At 40.7% G+C, this 21,098-nt stretch overlaps 1 protein-coding gene across 1 annotated transcript; it reads right to left on the reverse strand.

Moving 5' to 3' along the window:
- Positions 1 to 7,250: 7,250 nt before the first annotated feature.
- Positions 7,251 to 20,121, reverse strand: slc17a6b (solute carrier family 17 member 6b). The gene is made up of 12 exons (XM_069657137.1): positions 19,584 to 20,121; positions 17,840 to 18,095; positions 16,802 to 16,920; positions 14,754 to 14,868; positions 13,316 to 13,403; positions 13,108 to 13,194; positions 12,470 to 12,612; positions 12,122 to 12,271; positions 11,177 to 11,309; positions 10,718 to 10,828; positions 9,027 to 9,154; positions 7,251 to 8,652 (listed from the first exon to the last, which is right to left on the reverse strand). Exons 1-12 carry the CDS (start codon positions 19,655 to 19,657, stop codon positions 8,311 to 8,313), a joined length of 1,746 nt encoding a protein of 581 aa, XP_069513238.1. The 5' UTR covers positions 19,658 to 20,121; the 3' UTR covers positions 7,251 to 8,310.
- Positions 20,122 to 21,098: the final 977 nt, after the last annotated feature.

Raw genomic sequence — 21,098 nt, forward strand, 5'->3', positions numbered from 1 at the left:
ACTTTTTAATGAGATTTGGAGTGTGTGTGTCACCCCACTGTGAAGCCATCGGTGACAGGCAGGAGGACAAAAGGAGGCCTGATGCTTGGGTTTTGGGAAATACCCCCCCCTTCTTCTAACCACACACATACACACACACACACACACACACACATCTACCACTAGCTCCCATCTGGTGATAGGACATTAAGAGGGCAACCTTGAATAAGGAAGCATTGGCACACATGCATGCATGTCCATGCACAAACACACACACTTTAATGCAGGTGCTTCAGCTGAATTAGTTGGTGAAAAATCCCCATGTTTCAATGGTTGAAAGAAGGATGCATTTTTGAAATACAAAGGAAAAAATAAAGCAACAGGTCATTTTTGTTGTAAAAAACAAAGTAAAACTAATACTAAACTAATAATTAAAAGTTATAATAATAATTTGAATAGTAATTTGAGTGAGAGTAATTTGAAACCCTTAGACGTGATTAAAAGACGCTTTTCTCAGAGCTTCAGTCAAAACTATGAAATCAAAAAGGCCTTATTACCTGATTTCTCGCCTCCAAGTTATCAACTGTTTTTTTCTCTGAATAATGAAGGAACTTTCTGATCAAACCCACAGCATCTTTTATTGTTGTAGGACAACAGCCTGCTTGTAATTCAACTTCTTCCAAAAAAAAAGTTCTTTTAATTTGTCTATTTCTACCTGTTTGCTGAAATTGCATCATTTAAAAGCTGTTCCAGCACTGACGGTGGGAAAAAGGATGAATTAGACAAAGAAATGAAAAGAACATTTTGTCTGTTCACGTACGTATCTGCCGATAATTCTCAGCTGATCTTGCATCACACTGTTGTGTTTTAAGTTTGTGTGTGTGCCTTTGTGTGTGCGTGTGTGTGATCTTGAAGGAGATCTGATGAAGGAGAGTTTCAGACTTGGTAATATTAGAGTGCCTCGCCCCAGAGGCTCCCCCTTGACGAGGCTATGACGCACTTCCTGACAAGGCGGTAGGAGGCTGCGTATGAGGGGAGGAGATGGGGGTGGGTGGGGGGGTTAGGAGGACCAGCTAAATATATACCAGCTGTGGTGATAGTGCTAAAGGCTGGCATGTGCAGCCAATCATGCTTCCTGAAACGTGCGGGAGGAGGATCCTGCTACTGTTTTCCGAGCCAATCTGCGCTGATCCAGAGTCTGATGTGTGTGTCAGAGCTGTTACCCGGCGTCCAGGCAGAAGTGCGACATATAGAACAGGATCATTTAAGGTCTCGAATACCACGGTGCCATGCTGTGATTTTATCTGCACCATGCATTTCTATGCAGAGCTCAGTGTACACGCCCATGCTGGTGTTACGCAGAGATCCTTCATTGAGCACCATGAACAGCTCACGTGTGGATATATGTGACTGCAGAGAGCAGGAGAGTCTGCACAAAGTTACTAATCTTTTTTTTTCTCAAACCTAAAACTAGATATTTCTGTGTTTGAAGTTATTTTTAATGAAGGGACTCCTAAAAATGCTAATGAGTCATTCAGAAGACGTATTAATAATTCATAATGTTAGAGAGAGGCAGAGTAATGCTGCAGTTTCATCTGTCATAGTTTCTTATACCTAAAGTGATCTTCATGTGATCTTCATGTGTCCTGCTTGAAGTCGATATTCCATCTAAACACACACTTTTTAATCATCCTGTGACTCAGGTTTCGCTGGAGGCACATTGTGCAAATCAGGAGCTTATTTATGAGCGACATAGGATCTCAGGGGCCCGAGCACGACATGAGCACAGCCCTCGAGTCATTAAGGAGTGATTTTGGCATCCTCTTCCCCTCCTCCCTGCCCCTCCCTCGTCTCCCTTGAGACTGTAGCACCACCTGCCCCCCACCCACATTTGAACACTCATTTAAGATGCTGAACATATGCGCACGCGTTCTCTCAATTTAGCATCCATGCTGTCAGACACACGTGCGCCCACATTCTATATTTATATTTGTGATGCAAATGAAAACACTGAACTCTAAAGAACATCTGATGACGCGTTTCTGCACGAACATTTGCATCAATACGTAGGCAGCGAGGCGGATGCTACCTTGTGTTTTTTTTCCCCCTTCTTAGTATGGAGAGGCAGTGACAGGCTTGGTGTTAATGTGGGGATTGATGGGCACAAAGGGTTTCGGGTCACCTCCCTCACTTGCACAGGGACAGGGCGACTGGTTCTGGCTGGTTGACTGTGAGAAAATACCATTTAGGGCTGGCTGGTGACACGTTTATTGAGCCTGTCAAATTAAAGGAAGCTATGAGCTGGGCTGGGACATGGGTCACAATAACACGCACACACAAACACACACACAAACACACACACACACGTACATGAGCTTGTTTTTTAATATCACCTGATCCAGAAGTTGTGCATCAATCAAACCCTGATCTGTGTGTCACCTTGGGCTTTTCAAAGCTCCTGCAGAGCCGTTTGACGTCAGTGATGTTAGGAGACAGAATGTGCAGGATGTGGTCTGAATTTAACTTTGCTCATTCTCCTCCACACACTGCAGGAGTCCACACAAAACTGCTATCTGCTATAACTGCTAAGTATACTATATATGCATATGAGCAGATATGATTCTCATTAAAATGTCACAATTCAGGTAAGCACTGATTGACTGACTGTTTTGCATTTAAATGATCCGTTCTGATTTCAACAACAGAAAACTGCATTCATGACTGGTTCAAATCATAAGCCTCCATTTAACCCTTCAGTGTTCTTCTCAACACTTCTGTAGGAAACATTTTGAACTGTGACATCTTGTTGAAAATAAGTTGCACTTAACTCAACCTGACAGAACCACCTTTAGTACCCCTTGACGTGTTTTAAGCTAAAATAAATTCCCAGGGTGCACTGCAGTTCTCAAAACCAGACCTTTTTCAAGTTGCTTGCTTCCATGAAGTTAGCAAATGAAAACTCACTCTTGGCCTTATGTAGCTTCGCCGATTTCCATATGCAAAATAGTCTGAAACCCTTCAGTCTTTAGTTGATGCATGTATTGAATCACATATGGACACTATTGGACAGATCGACAACCACAGAGAGCCACAAGATGTGTCACATAGGGGTAAGCTGCTAGGCTAACTAGACTAGCTCTTAGTCACCATCCAATTCTTATTGCTTCTGGTTCAACTTAATACACAGATGTTTTTGTATGGCACAATTTAGTAACCAACATTTACCTTACATAACATAATCCACTGTCCAGTTCTTTTAATACCGACGCAATAGCAGATTCACTTTTCCCATCAACAGCAGCCATCTTTTGTTGTTTACAAATATGCCTAAATGCTTCTCTGTGCATTTATTATCTGTTGAACGAGCCCCATATTAGACAAAAGGTACAGTGATTGGTCCAGCCAGGGCCTGGTCAGGGTATTTTGAAAGGATGCCTAATCACAATGATTAAATGAATACCTCCCATAATCTCTAAGCTCTGCAATATTCTCCTAAAAATGTTGTAATGGTAAAGTTAGCTTTGCTGTTGTTTATTTACACTAGCTGAATATTGTGATGGAATACAAAGCATTTGCTTATAACCTGAGTGCAATAAATCTTCAATTGCATGCCTCACTATGATATTTTGGCCAATTTGGTCTGAAATATTTTGCAGTCAGTCACTAATCAGGCAGACACAGAGTGATGCATAATGTTAGTAAGCATTCATAACAGCTGATAGACCTCCCTGTTGGGCAGTGTAACTGCTGCTCAAAGGATGTTACCAGACTGAGAGGCCGTGATGACTTATAAAGTAACAGAACAATGTTATAGTAGCGTCCCATGATGAGCAAGTCTGATCACACTCTACAAAGGCAGATTATGTCTCATACCTCTTGGCTCGGGTGTACTGTTTTGTGTTGATGTGCGGTATCTCCTCTGATGATTTTCTGAGAACTGTGTGCCAAAGCTTTATCGGAGTAGGAAGGGGTCGGCTCCTTAATCGAAACAACACCTCCAAATGGCTCAATAAGTGCTCCTCCTCCCTCTCATCTCCATTAAGAGGTTAGAACAGTCAATAGATCCTCCGAACACTGGGGACTCACCCTATTGATTACACGGACGGGGGAAGGAGGGCAGCCATTAAGTGGCCACTTCCTGTGGCCTTGGTGGAACAGCTAAAACTCACTGCTGAAAACTCAACGGTATTATTCACTGATTTTAAACTGGACTTTTTAATGACCCTTTTTCTAATCTTTATTAATGCTAATATTATCAGGCTATGTCTTGAAAAGTAAGCAGTAAGAATTCATTTCATATGGTTTGGAAGATTCGGCCCCATCACAGTTTAGTACTGTCTCAAGATGAGATAAAGCTGGTCCGAGATTGACTCTTTTCCGGCCTCTTGGTCAGCCTCTCTTTTTCTCCTCTTCGTCAATTCCACCCTTTTTGGGAAAGTCAGGTGCCAAAGAGAGATAACTACTTTACTGTAGACAAATCCATGTTTCGCCAGGTATCTAAATATCCACTGTAGATGCTTTTTAAAACAGACAATAGCATCAACATCCAGAAGTACCGTATGACAAGTGCTGGATTTTTGATCTTTGGTTTCATTTTCTGTGAACATAAAAAAGTGGCAGAATATCATGACATGTCTCACAATGTTAGGATCTCCAAGGCAGTGCAGTCTAGTCACCCAAATACGATTTTGGGTCACTGAAAATGATCGTGTAGTTTTCTACAACTCCACTTGGAGATTAAAAATTTAGTGGGCCATTTAGAGTAAGAGCCAGACAGTCCCTCAGGAACAGGTGGAGACCAAAAACAGAGCCAACAGTGTGAGTACTGGGCCAAGGATCAGGGGACCAAAAACACAACTGCAAATACATGATGTCACCTCTCAGCTGTCACAAGTAGCCCTCCCCCTCATTTACCAATTTATATTATGTTTTACTCATGTTTTAAAAAAAAAAAAAGTGTCTAAATTAGGAGAAGAAAAGAATTAGAAGTATTCTGTTTGTAATGCATTAATTTACAACACAGACTTGTTTCATGACATCTTGGTTCTCAGTACAAACACTCGGGACACACATTTGTTTGCTTTCTTTTTTATCAAAAAAGGATATAGAGTATTTCATTTCGACATCAACAAACCTTTCAATTTACACAGCAACAGAAGCCATAGAATCACACTGTAACTTCAGAGGCACAAAAACAGGAAACTTTGAACTACTTCAGGCCGCACATTCGTCATTTCTGCAAATGTAGAATCGCCTGTTTAGGTTTCATCCTTAATTTCATTGAATATTGTGACAATGGGTTGCACAGGGGAGGGGTGAGGTACATGTGGTTTAGTAGGGCAACAGGGGGTCCAGCCACAGAATGAAAGACATTAATCAAACTGAAAACAGGAGGAGAGTGAGAAAGAGAGAGAAGAAAGAGAGAGAGAGAGAGAGAGAGAGAGAGAGAGGGAGGGGGAGGAAACAACAGCACACAGTCCATGTGGACCACACCAAAACAAAAACACGAAGAAGAAGAGCGTCCGCCTCTCAGACGGAGCTCTTTTATCATTCTCATCTGGTGAGCAGCCCATTCACAAACTCTTTGCACTTCTTTGTAGTCAAAGACGTTTGTGTTGGACTCTATTACTATATTTTATACATATATTTCTGTTTTTTCTTTACAAGTGTTTCTTTTCTACATTTGTTATCACAAAAAACACGACTTTTAAACAAATGCATAAAAAACAGTTACATAATGACTGTTCATGAGCAGAACTGTTACTATGGACTTATTGCTTTGTACATTGAGTAATGTTTGGTGCCACCTGCACACTGGGGGGGGGTCCACATGCTGGGACCTCGCTGCTGATGGTCTGTTCTCCCTTTTATATATATTTTTGACTTCCAGAAAAAACCTCACTCTGCTCTTCACCTTTGGTTGATTGTGCAAAGAAATTGAAGCATCAGTAACAGTTTCTGAGACAAAGACAAATAAGGGTGAAAGAAAAGGAAACATAAAAAAAGGACATACTACAAACTTCACGTTGTTCCATGCATAAATACACACACACACACATCTATATTGTGAAGCGCAGACAAGTGACAAATGAAACAAAGTTGGCCCCCTTCAGACCTTGTCAGCGTGAGTGCAGAATGAGGACAAAACGGATTCTGTCGGCTTGTTTGTGTTCACTCCTCTTTACATCAGAGAGCATGAACACTTTGCAAGGCTCCACAAAGTAAAGGCAGGTCATTTCATTATACATTAATATAATAAATGTCTCATGTATCATTCTGTAATGGAAATGGACAAATGGCAGTTTGTCCAAATTGCACACATTTGTGATTGCCCCTCCTGCGGTGTCATCTCTATAACTGTTAGTATAAATCTGTCTGTTGTACTTACAGACTCATGTAAACATTCAAATACTTGTTTGAAAATGTTCTCTTTAAACTCTCTTTAATGTAATTTGACATTTTAAACTCTTCTTTTAAGGTTTTAAAGGCCCTGAAAACATATTTTCTCAATCAGCGTCTCACTTTAAATAATAGGATCCTGCATGAATGATCAAATCTCCGCTACACTTAAAACTGCATTAGTTATTTCACGTGACAGTGCACTGTAGTTTTTCTCGTTTCTTGTGTTTTTCTGATTTGGTTTGTATGGGCACGGCTCTGCTAGAACATTCACTATATCACATATTTCTCTGCTTCAATCAGAGTTTAGCAACATTTGAATTGAAGTCTGAAGGCATTTGTTTTGGGAACTGTCAGTCAGATCTGATGCATCCACACAGCCCTAAAATGGTAACCAAAAATACATTAACAAATAGAGGTGGGAATCGCAGGGTAACCCGCGATACGATACTCAATATGTGGCCCATGATAACGATAATATCGCGATACAGCGATTCTGCGGTAATTGATATATAACGATACATCACGATATCTGATTAACTTCTTCTTCGGCCAATTAATTTCTATTCACGTTTCTCTCATTCATGTCATAAGCGCCACTAGGAGGAAATAGTGATGCTGTGAGTTAAAACCACAAGGAAATCTGTTTGGAGCGCCATATATTAGTAAATTAAAATATCTATATCTGGCGTCAGCCTAACGATTATTGTATTGCACGAGTCAGGGCGATATTGCTGTATCGATATTTTGTCCCACCCATATTAAAAAATAATAGATTAGAAAGCTTTTTAAACTTTTTTTCCCATAAATATTGAAGCTTCAGTGAAATACTATGTTTTCAGGGCCTTTAACGTGTGCGTTAGAACTTCATGTTTTCCCTCTCATTAAACATTAGAAGGTTTGCTACTCTGATATAATAAGACTCTTATACTGATTTTGGTTAGTCTGTGTTTTCTTTAAGTCTTTGCATTGCACAAACTCTTCATAAGTTGTTTACAACCATGAATCTCTCTAAATTTAATCTAGAAACTCTACATATTTCCTTTCTAGTAATATTATTAATATCTTATATGTTTAGTTAAAGATCTGTCAACAATGCATTGGTACAGCGCGGCTTCATGATGAAGATGATTGTAATGTGGTAATGCTTTACACCTGCACTACACTGCTGAGATGTGACGGGTTGTTAAACATCAACTCAAACTGTGACATCACAAAACAGGTCACATGTGGCAAACATTTGACGGACATTTTTACCTTTTTATGCAAGTGTAACCACACAGCTTTTACAACTCATTAAGCCACTCGTCAAATCTCTACACCAGGTCACTTACACGTTTAAGACTTTTACACACACAGAAGCAGGTGATACAAAAACAAAAGTCATCATATTGTGCATTAAAGGACACACTACTGTGAGTGCATTCAGGAGAGGTACAGTACAATCTACATCCACGGAGTGTCTACTTTCTGCTCACGACGCTGTGCAGTGACGTTTATACACTGTGATGGCTGGCTTGTAGGACGCTGTAATGTTACTTTCAGAAGTAAGGGGTCGGTTCTATGTAACCCTAAAGGCTTCAGTGAGGTCAGTAGGCCTCGGCTGATGGGATGAAAATGTTCACTTTTACACACGATTGCACTCCCGATAAATATATCTATTATCAATATGCATCATAATACATTTACAGACTGCCAATTTGATATGTGTTACACCTCTATTAATCAAATATCTTTAAGTTTTTTAAACATTTTAGTATTTTTTACATTACGTTGATACTTTATTAAGTTATTTTTAGAATTTGTGCAAACAATACAACAATGGATTGTAGTTTTCTTGTTACTCATTAGTTAGTTGATATTTTTTATGACTAAACAGTTGCACACTCAGGAAAATAAGTCTACTCATGTGTCTGTGATTGTGTGTTTGGTTTAGGAGTATCCCTCATCCTGCCTGTATCCGTAGCCCGCTCCTTGTGCTTCTTCCTGGACGTACTCCTCCGTCTTCTCCCAGCCCGAAGCCCATCCTCCGTTGACCTGCGTGGTCGCACCGTACGTCTTGGCTGGAGCTGCAAAGGCACCGTAACTTTGGGTAATGTCGCCCGTCTCTTCTGCCAGCTCGTCCTCGTCTATAAAGCCACATTTTTCTTCACTGGTGAGTTCCGGGTCGGCCCACGGCTGTTTTTCTCCCGACGCAAAAATACCATAGAAGATCACTCCCCCATAATGCACCATGGAGGCAATCAGGAACACGTACTGCCACTCTTCTCGAGTCTGAAGAGGGAAACAAAAAGTTATTATAACATCTGCTTCGGGTACTAACTAGCACACAAACAGTGTATAAATTGGCAGATGAAAAAAGTCCCCTCTTTGAGTATTGTTGTTACAAACTACAGTGCCCAGGTGTTTTGAGAAAGCCTCTTATATGCAACTTTATATGTGACCCTGAGAAGCCTTGAGGCTGAATTTTCAGGAAATGTGTATTTTGTGAATCTATAATATTTCCATTTAGATCTGTAGCCACCAAAAACCCAAGGTAGGTTATTAGAAGTTCATGCTTATTTAAGTGTATTTTAAGGCTTATTGCTGCATGAAATGAAAGGTTCTTTGTTACAGCTATGTTGGTACATGATGAGAGAAGTCCTTACCTTGTTTTTTGTCATAGTACCCACAATCAGTGGACACACCATCCCAGACAGGGTACCCACGCCATTAGAGATGCCCATCAGGATGCTGGCATAGCGTGGAGCGATGTCCAAGTGATTGACATTAAAGCCTGATGGAACAAATAACACATAAAATGAAAACAGTATAATCGTTGTGAATTAAAACAATGCTAGACTTAAATGCTGAATGAAGGGTAACACTGTGACAGTGCGTATTCGCAGCAGAAGCAGGGCACAGTTGGAGATAAAAGCAGCACAAGTTGTGACCATCTTGTTGCAGAAAGAGGCATCAACTCGCCACACATCCTCCCCCACTTTGACTGGCTGAATGAGTAAGTGTCCTCGCGAGCTGCCTCACACTGCCTGCCTCGCTGATCCCCGGGGGACAGCTAGCACTGAATTATTAAACACTCCAGGAGAAAGCTCAAGAACAACAGGCAAGAAACTGATTTTGCACACAGTCACAGACCTCTGCGTGTAAGGAAGCGTGAAGATCGGAGGATTTTTTTTTGAATGAATTGTGCAACGCTGAAAGCTTTATTTTGGCAGCCAGTGTCTTACAAATACTACCTGAAATCTGATCTTTACAGGAAGTCTTTAGCTACATAGATATTGCCTGTGAGACATCATGTTATGTCCCCCGTTAGATCATTTCCACACTGAAAGTTGCAGGTCAGATAGGATGGAAAGTACAAACCAAGTCTACTGTAGGTATAATGTTCACCATTTCTACATCTCTATTTTTTACAATGAAAAAATGACCTGAAATGAATTTGGATTTTATAGACGGATACACATTTTCTGACGATTGCTTTCTGCTACAGCTGAAAAAAGGGGGTTTAATAAACGGAATTACACCTATAGCAAATTATATAAAAGGTATAACAAATCTTCCAATATCCGTTAAACCCACATTTTCTACAAGCCAACACCGGCTGCAATCATTACTAAACTAAAGGAACAGTTTGACATTCTGAGAAACATCCTTATTCTCTTTTTTGCCAAGAGTAAGATCTGAAGATCAATACCACTCTCGTGTCTTTATAGAAGCTCCATTCAGGAATACGTTAGCCTAGCTTAGCATAAATGCTGAGGGCAGCATTCCAGCCTGGGTCTCAAAAAAGTTCTTCTTGGAAATCACTGCCCTTGGCCCAAAAACAGCCTGTAAAACCACTGTTTATTTGTATAACATGTTAAGAGCTAACCATATCCTGATTGTAGCTTCATATTTAGCTTTCATGTATGAGAGTGGTATCAGTCCTGTGATATAACTTTAAACAACAATGCATAAAAGAGGATATCCCAAAAGGATCAAACTCTTCCTTTAATTTTAATAATAACAGTTCAATATCTTTTCAAACGCCTTGTCTGATTACAAAACCGTACAGTAACACCACACCACCAACAACACAACAGTTGTTGTGAAGAAAGTTATTCCACATATTCACATATTTATCTCCTCCAAAAGTGGCTAATTAGCCTTCTATTAGACTCCCCAAATCCATTGACCCTTCTGCTGTGAAAAATACAAATCCAAGCTGCATCAGATCCAGCAGAGCTTAGTTACTCCAGTGATTAAATCATTTCAAATGCACCATATTATATCCTATTTGAATGTAAATAACACTATTATTGAGCGTGAAGTCTGTTTATTGCTATTATAGTGTACTAACCTGATATAGCAAATCCACTGAAGCCCACTGCCAGCACCAGGAAGGAGATGGCCACCCCTTTGCTGTGAGAATATCCGACCACCAGCAGCAATGTGGCCTCCATGCCAAATCCTATCAGAGACAGAGAGCAGGTCACACACAGACACACACACACACACACAAAGCCACGGGCTGTTGGTTATCACAGTGCCAAGTGAATTAAGCGTGATACTCGGTCTGCACTCAATTACGCGAGTGACAGATATGAAATCAATGCACAGTCACAATCAGCTTGTGTATAAGTATCCAACTAATAGATTTTTACAAAAATATAAACACAACTATCTCTTAAACCCAACAGGCAGTGAAGAGCGACTGAACAGAGAGCAGTATGGATCTGACACCCTGAAAGTCACACCCTGTAGCTGTGCAGAGAGAGGTGTGGAAAATGATATTTCACCCTGAGTTCAGACTTCTCACCTCCACAGTTCATGATTTTCCTGACGGTGGTAGTTGTCAGGATGTTCCTGCAGCGCAAGTAGTCGGCCAGCTGGCCTCCGATTGGCACAATGATAGTCATCACCAAATGGGGCAGAGCAGACAGTATGCCGACCTACAAGCACAGACAAAACATCAACACCGAACACCAAATCAGCTGCAGTTTTACTCGTTTACATGATACATTATTGTCCTTTTTTAAGGTATGTAATGTATTCATCATCCTTTAGTGCCATCACAGACAAATACAGTCTGTTTATCTTTGTGTGAGAAAGTATGTTGCAGTGAATTGTGTTCCATCATTTTTAAAGGCAAAAGTGCATATGTATCACACTCCGAATTTGAACACTCAAATAATATAGGATAGATTTTGAGTGTAAATCTTGTAGTGTATAATAACTAAAAATGTCTTTATACCCAAGTTCTGCTTTAAATGCTGCTTATTTAGTCATAAATATTAGTTATAAACTTATACATACCAAACATATAAAACCAACCAAGTAAAGAGCCTTAAGAGATGTACTATTTTAAACGTATACCATTTCATGCTTTGTAAAAGAGTTAGCATGATGTTCATTGTCACCCGATTTTACAGAGACTTTAATTTTATGTAATTACACATGTATCAATTGCTCTATGGTTTACTATTTTTGTACTTAGTACAGGTGATCCACGCCTTTTACCTAAACACCCCATGAGGGTCAAAGAGTTAGTGATAACTATGACTTTGACCACCACCAACAGGCCACCAGTTTCATTGGCATTGATTCTGGGAATGATTCAAAGAGTCACACGCTTGGCTCTAAAGCATCTGTCTCTGAAACACTAGTGTTGTGTTGTTTTTCACACAGTATTTGAATCTGTATTTATTGATCACACAATTCATGCTCTGGGTTACGTGTCCTCTCACTTGTATTGTAAGCTCACCTTGCTTATCTCAAAGCCAAACACTTCCTCAAAGTAAGCAGGCTGGCTGATCAGCAGCAGGTAAAACGTCCAGCTCCTGCAGAAGTTGGCCACGATGATTGCATAGACTGGCATAGAGGTGAAGAACTTCTTCCAGGGCGTCTTATATTTCTGCAAAAAGTAATTAATTTTACATATAAAGATTGTTGGATAATACCTGAAGTGGCTTATAAAACTGTAACTTTTTAGTTGTGTTGGTGCTGCTAGTACCCTTTGTGCAATCGCAAAGGATTGCAAACAAAGAGTACTTGGTGAAGTTAATTCTTTTGATTCTCTTTCATATGTGTTATCTAGTCGGTGTCCCCTCACCTCGGAAGGACCCGTTAGCTTGGCACTCTCCCCAATGCTCTCCTCGATGTAGCAGCGCTCCTCATCAGTGATGGTGGGATGCTCAGCAGGGCTCTCATAAGACACAAGGATCCAGAACATGTACCACAAGATGCCGAAGCATCCTGCGTATTACAGACAGGTTACATGTCACATGGTTACAGACGGACAGCAGCTTATTTTGACCTCACATGTAGATGCAAACACACACACAGAAACAAAAGTGTTTGGCAGCCTGATCTTTCCAAAATGCCCGAGAGAAGAATAGAACCCAGACAGGAAAGCTAACTGTATTCAATCCAGAGAGAAAGAGAGATGGGGGGTTATTTATTGACACACCCAAACATCGAGGGGAGGAAATCAATACACAGTCTGCCTGGATAAATCCATTTGACTTTCACTGGACTCTCTGAGTGTCAAACTGTTCTGGTTTCAACCAAGCTTCAAAACACTTTGGCCAAACAGTTCCCCAAATATCTTTAAATATACATTACTAATCATTTCACCTAAGAATTACAACTCATTCCCCTTTGCAACAATAGACACACACACACACACACACACACACACACACACACAGAAAGAGGTATTGCACACAAACCCTCATCAATCAATCTTACCATAGACATAGAACACGGAGGACCAGCCTGAGTACTGAACCAGGATTCCCGCCAGAGGCATCGCTATCACAGCACCAGCGTAAGAGCCTGACAGACAGCGAGACGTTTTAATCAGTACAGTGACATGCAACAAATGATGTTGCACAGTATTCAACACATCAATCTGAACCCAATTTATTAATGCCACCAGAAGAAATTGAGTATTTACCACAGAATGAGATGGTGGCCAGACGACTCCTTTCGAGAGGAGGAGCCCACTTACTCCAGATGCCATGACAGGCTGGGTATGTCACGCCCTAAACCCACCAGGCAACAACAGACTGTATTAGTTCATGGTGAAGAAACATGCAGAAACACAAAGCAGAAGACTGGAACTCAATTTGCTGTGTCTAAACATTTGAGCACAGACTCTCGCAGATATAAAACGTTTGTTATAAAAATGGATCTTTTCAATGAGAGTGGTCAGTGCTTCGTGTCTGCCATTTTTTCCCTCCGCTGAGCGAGGAGATTGGTTAAAATAAATATTGTATAATGAACAGTTAGAGGCTAGGTGCATGTATTTTCTATAATGGTAATAATGATCTCAAAATTTGTATATAACCTAAACAAAACATTTCTAATTTTATACATCAGTTTCAGGCATCACAAATGCATTATAGTAGTTAAACCACAAGTTCTATTCCTTGATTATTGAAGGATTTTAGGATGTACTAACAATCTATGACAGAATACCATTGTAGAAATGAACCTGAACAAACAGAAATCTGGTATAACTAATAAAAATTAACATTTTCACCCCTGTAATTAGCATGAAGAAACTGCGCGGTGCCAAAGAGGACCTGGTGAGCTGTTCATGGAGCAGAGTAGCCCTGCAGCTATTAAATGTTCATCAGACACTAATTTGAACAAACTGTGTTGACGTAAATTCACTGTCTGCATGGACAGTCAATGCAGAGCAGTGCCAGCAGTCTGAAAGGCATACAATATTAGATAACATCAGATTGTGTTTATTCATTATCAACAGCCTTCAGTAAAGTATGTTGCGTCACTAATGATGCGAGTCTGATGATATAATAGTCTGCCATCATGACTAAGCGTTTGATATAATTTCCCCAAAAAGCATTGAAATAAGATGTTCTAAAAATATTTACATATGATACCCATAGACAACATTACCTTTACATCTCACTCTGTTGCATTGGCCTATATGAGAACTGAAGTAGCTCCTCTCTTTTGTTTGATATACTATACACGCAGGCAGATATCTGCGTGTCATATTTCACTACAAAACCAGGGGATCTACGTTCTTTTGCCATCAGCATTTTTCCTCATCATCCATCTGTAATCCAACACTTTGCTGTTGTGTTTCCATGATGCAAAGTGTAACGGCAAAAAATGACCTGGACTATCCTACAAACAATCAGCTGTTGTGGACTGGATCAATACAGATCAGCTTATATTTCCCTTTGTTTAATATCCAGTGCAAGTTACAGTCATTCCTTTGCTTGCTCTGGGAGTTGTAAGGAAGCCCCTTTTTAGATTGTATTATTGAAAAAATCCCCAGCTATTGATAGCCGTGATAACAGGAAAGAAGATTTAAAAGATTGTATGTTGTAATACACCCTTAAATGTAAGCACCCTCTTACCTCAACCAGCCCTTGTAATATCCTCACAAAGATGACACACCCATAATGGACTCGAGCAGCCGAGGGAATGAACATGTTGAGAGTGGAGGTCAGAATAATGGCTGCACCAAATACCCTGGAAATGATGAAATGTAATTTAAATATGGCATTTTATATATAGCAGCTCCCCTCATAATTATTTCAGTAGCACTGAATGTGTGTCATTAATAGGCTATAATTCAGACTTGTGCCATGGTGACAAGGAATGCTGCAGTGAAATATCACATTAGATTATATATAACAATCCCTTTTTCAAAATGAAATTAATTTTGGCCTTGAGCTTTTTCAATTACGCTTCACACTAAAAATATCTGTGAAACATCATCGATTAATAAGACTATTTTACAAAAAAAGGGCTATTACAAGTCTTCCTGTCTTCATGTCTTGTTTAATTGAACAGAAATAATCGTCATTGCACCCATAGATATTAAACAGTTCACGCAGCGACGCAGTTCGTAATTTTATTCTCCGTTCTGATTGGTCCTGCACCACACGCGCACTTTATACGTCATAGAAGTAAATATGTGAACCAGCAAATGTCGATGCGTATGTGTCGCTTAGCAACCGTTTTCGCTTCAGTACTGTTTTGGAAATGCGTTTTATCACGAAGAATGAGACTTAATTTGAAATTGCCATTGAAACAGGCTTGCTAATAACGGCGTATTTACTGATTAGGTCAACTTTTATCAACATTTGCGTCCGTTCCAAGTGCTAATTAGCTAAGAGAAGGAGGTAGTTGTTATTGGCTGGTATAAGCTTAGAGCACTGCGTGTTCTTACGGTTTAGCAAGAGGCCTCTGGGCTGTAAGGAATCGGGACAAAATAATGTTTCTTCTTTCTAATGTTTTCGTCATACCAGGTGTAACGAACGAAGAACACAATTTTTTTTTTAACCTTGAGGGTGCAGCTGAGCAGGTTTAAATTAGGCGCAGGGGAGGGCCAGGCCGCCCATAAACACCGAGCTATTTCTCATTTCTGTCACGTTCTCCCGCCCCTCTCATCTGCACGCGGGGGGCAAGCCCTAATCCGGTTGAGACTACTGTTGGGCACGAGACCAATTGATTCGATTACATCCGCTTGTCAATCAACAGGACAGGAAACAGACTACCAGGATGCAGATAAATAAAGATATTAAAAAAGAGGTAGACCTTCATTCAAATTAAGCTAGCAGTTAGCTGTACCAATAGGCTATTTATCTGTTCTGGCTGCCATATTTATTTAATGTAATATCAAGCAAAAATTTTCATTTTAATTTAGTAGACTGTTAAGTGTGCTCAAGATTTAGGCCTATACTGTAATATAAAAGCAAAGCCATTTTGCCTTTATGGTTGACTTAATAATAACGTTTAGCCTACATGAGCATTTTATAGCCATGCTACCGCAACATTCAACACCTAGATATGCATTACATGTATATTCATATTTTACCCTAGTGTTTAATATTACGTAGGCCTCATTATGCTGGGTGACGCATTGGCATTGCTCATGTGAATTAAAGCCTCTGGCGACACGACAGGGTCTGGTCTCCACGCGCTGAGAGAGAGCCAGATTAGACCGGATCCCCCGAGGGAGCTCATTAACAGGTGGCAGAGAGCCCTGAACCCGGGCTGCAGGCCTGCCAGCCCGCTGCCCTCCCTGCAGCTCTGCATCAGATGACTGGCTGCTTCCTTTATGTGCTGATGCTCAGCCTAAAAATGTGGGTTCATCCCATTCATAATATAGACAAGAACGAAGCCATTTTTTTTATATCTGGTCTCAGCTGTGTTTGATTTTTTTTTGTATTGACTGGATGTATCCCAGTCCCCGTGTGTTCCTTTTCGTTTCCTGCGTATTTTAAAAATAGAAAACAACAGAGAATAAGAGTCAGAGGAAGCTGCAGGCTTGCCAACTGTTCAGTCATTCCGGTAAATAGGCCAAAAATCATAATAAAAAATCACAACGCTTTATCTGCCAAATGAAAGTCTCTGTGTTGTAGTTTATTTGTGGAGCTTCACGGGGAGAGCCGCCTACCTGTTTGCTGCCAGCCTGGAGGAAATGTATCCTCCCGGGATCTGTGTCACGATGTAGCCCCAGAAAAAAGAGCCGTGAATCAGCCCCACCGTCTCTGGATCCCAGTTGAACTTGGCTTTCTGGCAGATCAAACGGAAAACAAAATGAGTAAAAAATAAAACCAAATCACCAACGATGGTTCATGTGAAATGACCTCTGTTTAAAACTATAACCATTTTTAATCATTCAAGAAACAAATGAAAAACATTTCTTCTCTAAATTGATTATTCTAAAGCCAGGCCTGTGTGTTAAAGGCCTGGAACGATTTATTTCGATCAGATGACATCGATCTGATCACAAAACCATGCATTTGTCCTGCACTGTCATAGGAAACAGCCCTGAGAGGATTTGAGTGTAAAGAGCTGCGCGTTCTGGGCTCCAGTTCATTTATTAGGTTATTATTTGATTAATGATTTGCCGAGACGCTAAAACAAACATGTATAGGCCTACATCCATTTTACCTAAACATAGTCTACTGCTGGTTTACATGTTGAGACACATTATAAAAACATACGTTCCATTTAACTTAATATTTTTCTTTTTTATACAAACAGACGCTTTTATCTAAAAATAACCTAAACTGGAACACTTCAGCTCATTAAGGCTTCACATAGGGGATGCAGAGATGCAATTTACAATGTTAATATTTATTATCCAACTAGTAAAGCTACCGTACGATGTGACTTTATATTTAAAAAGGGATCACATGGTTTACGCACGTTGTAAAAGTTAGTAGGCAAGTTTGAGGATTTCTTACACGCAAATATTCGATTAAATGCTGGAAAATCTTCTTAGCCTAAAAAACTAGGGACTATTTAAGATTTGTGGAGGGATTTTGTGGCTTTAATTGCAGTAGGCCTCATATATTCTGTGTGTTATAGGTAGAAGAATTATTTGCCCCTTCCTTCCTCATTTCCTTGCTAAAAGAAGTAGCAGGTGTCTTGCGTCTGGGAGCATTCAGCCTACGTCGTTTCTACGTCAGAGTACGCGCTGCCACACCTCTTTGATGATGATCTTGCCGTTCTGGTGGATTGTGCTGTTGTTGACCATGCCCACGATGGCCACGCCCAGGTTACACCGGATCCCGAAGGAGATGCAGAAGCCCAGGCCGCTCAGGATGGCGATGATGTACCTCCGCGGCAGCCCGAAGCAGTTACAGTCACACAGCGGGGGTTTCTTCTCCGCGGCCTCCTTGGGCCTCCCGTCCTCCGTCAGCTCGATCACCTCCCCGGTCTTTTGCCTCCTCTCCATCACCCTGCAACGGCCGCGAGAGAAAGGTGTCTAGTACGTGCCCCCTTATAAAATACCATGCATCTTAATCCAAACCTAAATCTACATGATGGAAAGAACGTCCAAGGATGCTCATGTTTTCTCCATTCTGTGTGTACGTTTCATTATAGACTGGATGTATGGAGGCTTGGTTGGATTTTGTGCCTTATTTTCTTTTGAGTCAAGAGAATGCAGAATTAATTAATTCAGAATCCCCACAATCAACCATCTTTATGCTGCTGGAGCCTCTGTACAGCATTCTCTGACTGTAGCGTATGAAATTCAAGTCAGAAGGCCGTAAGAATTCAAATCAAATATGTCAGCGTGTTTGCGCTTAATACAGTAAGATGACAGGAAAATAAAACAGACACGTTTGGCCTTCAGAGCAAAGAACAGGCGAGCATGTCCCTGACTGTACCGCATTGCAGCAGCCCGCTCACTTTCACACTCATTAGCATTCACGGGACCGAGCAGCAGCCCCCCGCCTCCAGACACACACACACACACACACACACACACACACACACACACACGTCTGTGGGCATTCCTCAAAGTCTTTTTTTTTTTCATCCTAGAGGGAAGTCACATTTTCTCGCCAGACGCTTTGGCTTCAAATTCAGGCTGCAAAACTGATAAAAATAGAAATAAAACAATGTCTGTGTGTGCAACCGAGTCAAAAGCAGCATGGCTAATTAATGTAAAAGGAATATAATCGAATAAATACAAACAGATGTGTAACAGTGAAATCAGAGGCCTGATTTTTAAAGGTTTCGCCTCAGAATAGACGAAGCAACTGCGTTTGTGGAGAGCCCAAATATATCCAAATGTAACCTTCATCTCAGCTCATCATCCATAACATTTCTTATTAGGATTTTTACTTTGACTTTTAAGAATAAGGCACATGTTAAGAAAATGTGCTCATAGGCATAAAATACTAATTCAAACTGTCTGTTATTCTTCATTTTTAAGTCAAGTGCGGGTGCAGAAACCAGCAACACGTCTTAAATGAAACCTCCATGTGAACTCTGTCGTAGGAAGAAGCAGCAACTGATTGGTTTTAAATCAGTATGAGACACAGGAAGCAGCTTTTTTATACTTCGTGCGTCACTGGGTTCTACAGATACTATGTATTGCGTTATAAATCATGAATGAATCCCAAAAAATCCGCGCGTGGCCTGCGCGTCCTACACAACCCGTCTGCTAATGAGATTCACGTTCAGGCCCCGCATCGGGATGGACACATGCACGCACGCACACGCGCACGCACACTTGATTGCATAATTTTGTCTCACTTCTAGAGGCGTGACTACAGATCCCTGTAAGTTGGAAAGCATTTTTAGTGACATGCCAACCTGCTCTCCCTCCCGACTGTCTGGTTTAAATCAAGCACATGCCAGTCGTCACACTTTAACCTGAGGAAATTTGCACGCGTCCACCGAGGTGGGGGGTAAAAATAAAAACTGCGTGTCCTTACCTGTGCATATGACCCAGGGCCTTCCCCGCAAATTCCTTCACCCCCGCCGTGGCGCTCATCTTCACAGACTCCATATCCAGTTATATGTTTAGGCCTATTTCTCACTGTTGTTTTACTGCTTAATCGTCATGTTACGGCGCAGGATGGCCGACCGCAGCGGCTACAAGGAAAACAAACCAAGTTTTAACAGATCTGAGTCCAGGGAGGCGACGATCCCAAAACAACGAGTCTAAATTTCACAATAAAAGTGCTAAGGCGAAAACAGCTCCGCGTAAAGAATCAAACGAGCTGTGCGCCTTCATCCGCCACCGACTCCTCTCCTGCCTGGCGCACAGGAGCCGCGCGCAGTGCCATCACGACGAAAACAAGGAGAAGGAGGAATTAATAGCCAGCGTCGTAATGGAGCCGTGTGTCCGCAACAAAGAGAAGGAGAGAGAGGATGAATGGAAAAGAGAGGAAAAAAAAAAAGTTTGGAAAGCAGCAGTGGGTGTTTGGAGTGGCTTCAGTAAATCAAAGAGGGAGTGAGGCTGGATCGTGTCTCCTGTGGTGCGCGCAGGTTCATCTGACGTCGTGTTCAGCACCGAGGTCAGCGACAGCAGCTCCGCGTGCAACATCTGGACAGCTGCTCAGAGCAAATAAAGGCCACACAGAATATATAACATGTAATAATGAATATATATGATTCAGTTTCTATTGGTTATTTTATAAAACATGAAGGATGATGAGAAGGTGTTTTAATCCAACTGGTTTCTACGCAGCATAAATGATATGAGATTTATTTCGTTTTTCTATTTCGATTATATATTTTTGTTTGTCGTTTTTATGCTTATAAAGTACAAAAAAACACACAAGGACAGTCAGCCTCATATGAAAGCAGCAGCTCTCCTGAGGGCGGTGCTATGGAAACCAAACGAGCAGGAGCGGATTTCCCCCCAACAAGCTCCTCAAAAAAAAAAAAAAAAAAGCTCCTCAATGTAGGAATCCATCAATAATGTATGCCTCTCCCAGATCTCATATCTCCTTCGATAACCACGTCTTCCCACAGATTAAGACACAAAGTTTTTTGAATGTTCTTTTTAAATATACATTTTATGAGATCACACGGAAATATAATCAGATAACGAGCATTTGAAGCCAAATAATAGCAGTCTTCTGTATATAATAATACAAATAAAATAAGAACAATGATATTAATGGGAATCATTTTTTAATCTTAATATATTTATCTTAAATGTGTGGTCATAAGACAAAAGAGAGAAGAGAAAAGCGATGTGTCTTTCTCTTCATTTGTTGGTATAGAGCACCACCTGGTGGTCACATACGACACTGCTCTCATATTTGGCTCATATTGTTTCCTCCCTCTTCAAATTGATTATTCTGAGCTGATTAGTGCTAATTCAAGTTTGATCTATTTGTAATATTAAAGTTAGGGTAGGTTTTTAATTTAAAAGTACTTTTGTTTGCTCTGAAGAAGAAAAACATGAGATGATTCGGTATACGTGGCTGTAAAGCCTT

Source organism: Semicossyphus pulcher, unplaced genomic scaffold (assembly GCF_022749685.1).
Source record: "Semicossyphus pulcher isolate SPU_LCO1_2020_fin unplaced genomic scaffold, fSemPul1.0.p SCAF_1, whole genome shotgun sequence".
Taxonomy (NCBI): Eukaryota; Metazoa; Chordata; class Actinopteri; order Labriformes; family Labridae; genus Semicossyphus; species Semicossyphus pulcher.